This window comes from Psammomys obesus, unplaced genomic scaffold (assembly GCF_907164565.1).
Source record: "Psammomys obesus unplaced genomic scaffold, mPsaObe1.curated_primary_1811, whole genome shotgun sequence".
In the NCBI taxonomy this organism is placed as follows: Eukaryota; Metazoa; Chordata; class Mammalia; order Rodentia; family Muridae; genus Psammomys; species Psammomys obesus.
Genome location: NW_026596244.1, coordinates 10,528,230 through 10,536,021, shown reverse-complemented (window position 1 = coordinate 10,536,021; position 7,792 = coordinate 10,528,230). Strand labels below are relative to the sequence as shown.

Genomic DNA, 7,792 nt, shown 5'->3' with positions numbered 1-7,792 from the left:
TTCTTTCTTTCTTTCTTTCTTTCTTTCTTTCTTTCTTTCTTTCTTTCTTTTTTTTTAGAACAACTCAGCAAAATAAAATTCTGGTGTTTTGTTGGACATTGTTTCACACATACATCAAACAGGCCAATAAATAAACAAACAAACAAATAAATAAATAAACAGCAACTTCATAGACCAAAAAAAGGGGGGAAAAGAAATCTTTTGTCTTTGGCCTTTTTAACCATCTCATACAAACCAACTACTTATGGTACAGCTAAATACATACACAAAAAGTTACTGCAATGCTCGGAATAAGATTGTTTTGTTGTTGTTGTTTTGTTTACAAGTTTTTTTTTTCTCCTTTGGGGTTATAATGAACATGGTCACACCACAAGTAAAGTCAGAAGAGGACAGAGAACGCTCTGAAGGCTGGTTTGGTCACCCGTTATCATTTAAAATGGCTGACCCCTAATAGGTACAAAAATATAAAATGTAAATAAAAAATGCAAACAAAGTATTTTAAGAAAGAAAGCAGGGCCTGGGAAGTTTGGTTCTTTTTCTCCCCTGTTGCAAATTCATGTTGTGGTTTTGGTGGGGTGGTGGAGAGCGCATGTCATCTGTGGGTGACCCTGCCCGCTGTGGGGCCGGGCCTGCTTCTCCGCTGGAAGGTGACCACGTTTGAATTCTGAGACGGGAAGTGGAGGGTGAATAGGTCACGGTGGCCTCAAGTTCAGCTTTTCCTGTTTGCTGCCTAGTCATCCTCATCAGTCTTCTGCTTCTTGGTGTCAACATCATCATCCTCATCATCTTTAGCTACCCGCTTGCCCGTAGGAGCCTCAGTTTCCTCATCTTCATCTCCGTCCTCCTCCTCACCGTCACCTTCTTCCTCTTCTTCTTCTACCTCATTGTCAGCCTCCTGCTCCCCATTTTCCTCATTAGCATTCCCATTGGCAGGTGCGTCTCTTCCATTTTCTGCCGCCTCCACAGCTTCCTCCTTCTCCTTCAAGTCCTTGGTGGAGATCTCGGAGCTGGTGTCCACTGCCGCGTCTGACGTGGTGGGGCACGCCGGTGGTCCGATGCAGCTGAGGGAGAGAGAAATCGAGTTCAAGGACTCCGGTGAGAGAGCTGCCGGAGTCCGCAGTGGAGGAGGAGGCAGGGGCGAAGGCGGCTGCAGCGAAGGCGGCTGCAGCGAGCGGGGGAGCAGGACCCGGGAACAATGCAAAGATGGCTTTTCAGAGCAGCCAGTCCCCGTTCTTCTTTCTTAAAAGACAGGCTTCATTTCCTCCATTCTTGATTTGGGCCCTGCCAGTTGACTTGTTTTAGCTCGGACATCAGCACATTTGGCATCGCGTATTTATTGCATTTGTTTGAGCTCTGGGGATTTGAACTCAGGTCCTCATGCTTACGCAGCAAGTACTTTCTCTTTGGAGCTATATCCTAGGCCCGAGAGTAATTCTTTAGTAAAAGCCTTGCACACGAAGCTATCTGAGAATCCGCATTGGAGGAAATGAGCCAAAGGCCACTCTCCTAACGTGGGGCCACTTATTCCTCTTCATATATCATTAGCCATTATGATTCGGCTCCCATGTATCTCCATGGCTCACCTTCTCACTTCCACAGAGATAATCCTGAGCAGATTGGTCTAATCATTACAGTGCTCCTCATTTATCCTCACCATAAATTAAAAACAAACAAAAAACAAAAACAAAAACAAAAACACATTGATTTATTGATTATATATACTAAAAATTCAGACAGGGCAAAAATATTTAAAAAATAGCGTTTCATTAATTAATAGTTTATACATTGCATAGTCAAGCTGTTTATTGTGACATAAAGCTCATTAGTATTGTACAATAAAGGAATTTTTAAATCTATCTGAAAATATTTTATTTCTTTAAAAATACTGTAGTTTTGATGTGAGTTTTAACAGCTATGCAACTTGTTTTTTTTTTTCACCATCTGCAATTTGCCTGAATCTATTAATAAAAGAAACATAAATTACCTTATTATACTGATCAGAAATTCAAATATGTCCAATTTGCATTGCCATATTTGAATCTCACAATTCAACTTAAATTTCTTTTCATTGATCTCACTGGCTTTCTTAAAAAGTAAAAAATGAGATGTATATTTTTGAATACTTCCTAGCTGTGCTTCCCAGAAAATTTATCTAATTTGGAAGTTTTGATTATCATTTCTTTTAAATGCAAATAAACCCAGTAGAGTGTCTAAAGATTTAACATTCTAAGGATTCATCATCCATTTCAAAGCTTCTTGCTTAAAAGGGTAGCTGCAGCAGTATCTATTTTCTTAGTATGGGATAATTTCCCCTATCTTCAGCATAGACTCTAAGGGGCCTGGTAACTTAACAGATTTGTTAGTATTTGGCATTTTATTTGAACATTAATAAGATTCCTGGAAAGCCCTTCATAATCTTCTGTAGAAGGCATGGTGTTTTCAAGAAAAAAAATGTTTATTTTGCTTAATAGGAACTCTCTGGATGTTGGCCATTTGCTATCAAAACACAGGTAGTTTGCAACCTGAGAATATTGGGTCTTCTTTCTACACTTTGAAAAAATTACAGTGTGCCATGAGAACCCACCTCTCATGTGACTAGAGATGGGTAATTCTCTGAATAATGCTGACAGCTCATTATAAATACAATTACATTTCTATTTCTTCACTGTCATAAATAATGATTTTCCTTGGCAGCTCTACTTTTCCAGTAAATTTTCTATTTTGAAATTTTCTTCTCCAAAGGTGGGGCATGGGCTCCTGTCCACTTCATGTCTTTTGCTGAGTTAGAGCTTTTATGTTCTATAGACTTTCCTTAACGTGTCTTCAGAATTTGGCCAGTTCACACCCTTTTCACTTCCTCCATGTGGCCTCTGCCATGAGCATGTCACCAGATTCTTGCAACGGCTCAACATGTCGGCTACTGGCATCCCCACAGAAATCGATCACATCAGTTCCCTGAGTTCTTTGCCACTTGGCTTGTTCCTCACATCTTCCACGTCTTTAGTCATCATTACTTTCCCAGCAGATTCAACCCTGTTTGCCAATTTCAGATTCCTAGGGGACACACCCTACTCCTGTTACTTTTTCTCTTATGGTGCACTACATTTCTCCACTAAATTTCCACTTCTTACGACAGCACCTTGTTCATTTGCTAGAGTTCTGTTAGTCACCTGTCTTTCCCACTCACGGGGAGATGTGAAGTCACTGTTCTCTGTGCCTCTGGTTGACAGCAATGCCTAGAATACTGTCTGGGCCATAATCAGCTCTTAGTCAGTGCAGACAGAAGAGAAGACAGATGGGCATCTTCTGTACTGCAAGAAGATATGCAGAAGGGATTTTAAGATATGCAAATGGATTTGTCACTTTTTAAAATTCTCTCCTGGAGCTACATTATGAGCTAGAATATGGTGGTCATACTCAGAAGGGCAACATTTCTATCATCTTTGGCATTCCTTCGCAATCACATTCTTCTCTCAGGTCTAGGTTGATTTTATACATGGACTATGATCAAAGCTATTTATTTCATTCAGATACCCAATGAGGTGGTACGATAAAATTGGCAAATTATCATTATAAATGCAAAGGGGTAGTGTAAATTAACTAAAAAAATAATATGAAAAGGCAAACATAAAGAATGAACTTCTGATTGTTAACCTAGAAGAATCACACTGTTTTTCTTCATTATAAAAATTCTATTTTCTGCAAATTAAAATTCTGCTATATCTCATATTTTTTATTAGACATAAAATAATTTTAGATAATAGAAATTTTATTATGGGAAAGATTAAATAGAAGAAAAAATAATAAATAAGCCTAAGTTTGATAGGAGAAAAACCATTTGGTAGAAATTGTGCTGTATTAATGGTATGTGTGTGCATGAGCCTGCAAGAGATTTGACGCAGTGATCCAGGAAGCTGGAATACACCTGCCTTGTAGGCCAACACCTTTGGAGGTTATCAAGTGACACCTTTTGTTCCATCTAGGAAATACTGGTTTGGCAAACTCTTGTTGTGTCTTAGGAAACAGTTGTGCAATGATCAGAGTTCATGATCCACTGAGAAAAGGCATCTGTTTATAGAATTCAGAAGGGTAAGCTGGAAATAATCTGAGAGCTTTTGTTCTTTCCATTCCATAAAAAATCACACAGTAATTGCTCTTTAATTTAAACAGAAGATCATTAAATATTCAAAGAAAAATAAATTACAGCTGGTTACCACCCTATGTAGATTAGTACAAAGGGATGAAGGAGGCAAGTTTCTGTCTCACTTTGTAAAAACATTCCCAGGTTTCATGACACAAATGGTCATAGAAACAAACGTTCATCCACCTCTTTTAAGATGATAACATTTTATCTACTCAGAAATTTCAGAGTTTTAAGGAGTCAAAAGAAACCTAAGAATAAGTGTAACATATAATTTGTGATATTCTCCTCCTTAATGTTGAGATATGGTGTTTATAAAATAATCACACTTCCATTTAGTTTTACCTCCCTGAATTTTGAATATTTATTCAGTATTCTTGAGAGATTAAGTAATCAAGGTCCCATAAGTAGAAGAGCATTTTATGATGTTAGATAGTATTTATAATATAGATTCTGGATGACATAGGCACTTTGATACTGTGGGGATGTCAAAAAATAACCTGTTCCATGCTGAGATTTTAATATATAATAGACTAGGCATATGAAGAAATGCAAGAGTTTTATATTCAGACCTATGTGGCCATTAGAAATAACACACACACACACACACACACACACACACACACACACACACACACACCAGTCTGTCTCATTGTTTTTTCTCAGTAAGCATGACTTGAGACTTTATTTGACTTCTGGGTATTGTAAAACATAGTGGAAGCAAATGCTTTTTAAAACATCATATTCCATGTTATAATCTGATGTTCCTATCTGTTGCTGTGGTTTGGGTAGGAGATCTCTAAAGGCCAGTGAGTTAAGGGCTTTGTCACAGGCTCTGCTCTACTGGAAGGTGGTGATACCATTTAGAGGAGGGGCTGCTGGAGTCAGGCCAGGGGAGGGAGGTCTTGGAAGGTGTTTCCAGCCCCTCCTCCTTCTCATGTCTCAACATGATGGGTACTGCTTCTCCACATACTCCTCATCTCCATGAATCAGCTTGCCAAGGCCATATGTCATAGGTCCAATCAATCCCAGTGGTGGGAAGAGGAAATGGACACAAGCTTCAATTCTTAACCAAGAAGCTAACTGCAATTGATACTACTGGCAAAGGAAAAAAAGTTTTCTCTAGTGGAGTCTCACTAGGTATGTGTGTGTGTGCTGTGCGTGTGTGTGTGTGTGTGTGTGTGTGTGTGTGTGTATACATATATATATATATATGTTCTTTGTGGAACATTTAAGATTCAATATATACATATATATATGTAATATTTTAATGACTTGGTCATCCTCTTGGCAGTATAAGGGAAGATGGGCCTAGTGGAGAGTGCTTGACCGGCTGAAAATATGTTCTCAAAGGAAACTATGGATCCTCCCTCCTGGCCTTCACCTGCTGGTCTTGTGCCCTGCCATGTGCTCCTGCCATGGCAATCATAAGACGATTGTCTAGGGAGACGATCTAGGTCACAGTGGCTGTACTCCCTGCCTGCCTGACGTGGCTGAGCAGACGCTGCCTGCATTCAGGCCTCTCCTCAGAAGAGAGCGCATCTCAGACTCTGCCATGCTGCCCGTCCACCTCAGCCCTTCCTCCACACATCTGTCTCGCTGTTCTGCACATTCCAAGTACAGTACCTATTACATTAGCACATTATATTCTGTAGTTTAAGTGTTTTTTGTTTTTATTTTCTGTCTAAACAAAAACATACAAAACAGAGCCTTTTCTCTCCTCAGTGTTTTACCAGATTTTCTGGTCTATGGACATGCAACAGATAATTTTGGAATGAAAGAGTAAATAAGGAGGCCCCTGGAATGAGGGGCCACCAGGGAATGAGAAACAACTGTGATTCTTTGAATTGAAGCAAGGTACAGAGAGCTCTTGAAGGGTGGGGTGAACTGTTCTGAGAAACAACCAGCTGTAAACTATCTACAACCAGCTGTAAACTATCTACAACCAGCTGTAAACTATAGAGCAAAGTGATTTGATTTTCAGGTATAAAAACCCTGTGCTTTGCATGTTTGGGGTCGTCTCCGTCTCCTATCTTTGGAGGGACGACGACCCTATCGCGATAGCAATAAAACCTTTTGCTTTTGCATCAAGTTGTGGTCTGTGAGAGTTCCTGGGAAGGGCGCGATCCTGAGCTCCTGAGCAGTGAGACTCCAAGTCTTACAGTATTAAGGGACAATTTGAAATAAAAACTTGCAATACTATCAAGATTGTCAGATCACATCTCCTTTCTTGTTTTACTTTTACAATACATATGTTTTTTAACTTTTACAATATATATATATATTTATTTTTACATTATATATAGTAATATATATGTAATGTATTATAAATTGGAAATATATTATATGTAATACATAATGTAATATATTCTATGCAATATATAGTGTTACTATGTATTACTATATATGCATTGTAAAAGTGCTTTGCATACATACTGTAGAAGTACATATATATATTGTACTTTTATAATATGTATGTATATAAAATATATATTATCAATATAACAGTCAAGAAGAAAACAATCCAAACAATCAAGGTTTTAAACAAAAACCTCCAAAATTTTCACCAAGTTCAGGCCTATATCTATTGTTAGCTATAAAACAAACAAACAAACAAACAAACAAACAAAAAACCAAAACTAGCTGGAGAGAGAGAGAGAAGAGAAAGAGTCTGGATCTGAATGGCTCCAGGGGAAGATGGACCGTGCCTTAGTCCACTCCTAGGGAGGAAATGGGAAGACATGACTTCTGTTATCTGCAAGGGAGCCTGGGAAGATTCAGCAGATTGAAAACAGTCCTCTATGTAAACGATGCCATTCAACCCAACGTGCTTGACTTACCTCAGTACTGCTGAACAAGCCAAGCCCTAGCCTCATATTTTTGCAATATTGTAGTTCAAAATAAGCCTCAAATTCAGGCTTGCTTTATTTTTTCAAGCCAAGTTGAATAGTTTGTATAAGTTTGGATAGCCTGCAACATAAAATCAGGAGTCCTCAAAGTAAAATATGAAGAGTACAGGTTCAAGCCACATGGGGTCCAAGTGCTGGGAAGGGAAGCAGACACAGGCTCCCACCTCTAACGAAGAAACTATCTGCAGCTGGCTCTGCTGACAAAGGAAAGTGTGTTTCCTCCAAGGAATCTTGTTGGGTACATTAACTACAGATGGGAGTCGGCCCTAAACACAGGAGCATTTGGCCAACACATGACAAACTAATATTTTTGTACACTTTTGCTTCGTTTTATTTGGGCATTTTTTGTTTTTGTTTTCGTTTTATTGGTCTTTTGCTTGTGTGTGTGTGTTTCTTGGTTTTGTTGTTGCTCATTTTGTTTTTGTTTGTTTTGTGGAGTTGGGTGGATGGGGAGGTGGGGAGAATCTGGCAGGAGTAAAGCTTTATCTGAATAAACTATAAAAAGAATTTCAATTAAAATTTAAAAAGGCAGCTAGGCATGGTGGCCCAGGCCTTTAATCCCAGAATTTGGGAGGTAGATATCTCTGAGTTTGAGGCCACTCTGGTCTACAAAGTGAGTTCCAGAAAGCTAGGACTATATAGAGAAACCCAGTCTCAAATAAAATAAAATAAAATAAAATAAAATAAAATAAAATAAAATAAAATAAAATAAAATAAAATAAAATAAAATAAAATAAAATAA

General features: G+C 38.5%; 1 protein-coding gene across 1 annotated transcript; it reads right to left on the bottom strand.

Annotated features, from left to right (window-relative positions):
- Window positions 1–502: 502 nt before the first annotated feature.
- On the bottom strand, window positions 503–3,008 carry LOC129668530 (prothymosin alpha-like). The gene is made up of 2 exons (XM_055596559.1): window positions 2,988–3,008; window positions 503–1,162 (listed from the first exon to the last, which is right to left on the bottom strand). Exons 1-2 carry the CDS (start codon window positions 3,006–3,008, stop codon window positions 731–733), a joined length of 453 nt encoding a protein of 150 aa, XP_055452534.1. The 3' UTR covers window positions 503–730.
- Window positions 3,009–7,792: the final 4,784 nt, after the last annotated feature.

What these genes read in the sequence shown, in the direction of transcription:
- LOC129668530 (XM_055596559.1), bottom strand. Translation starts at nt 3,008, where the DNA reads ATGACTAAAGACGTGGAAGAT. An exon ending in TGACTAAAGACGTGGAAGAT is followed by an intron (nt 1,163 to 2,987) that starts GTGAGGAACAAG and finishes CGCTCGCTGCAG; the next exon opens with CCGCCTTCGCTGCAGCCGCC.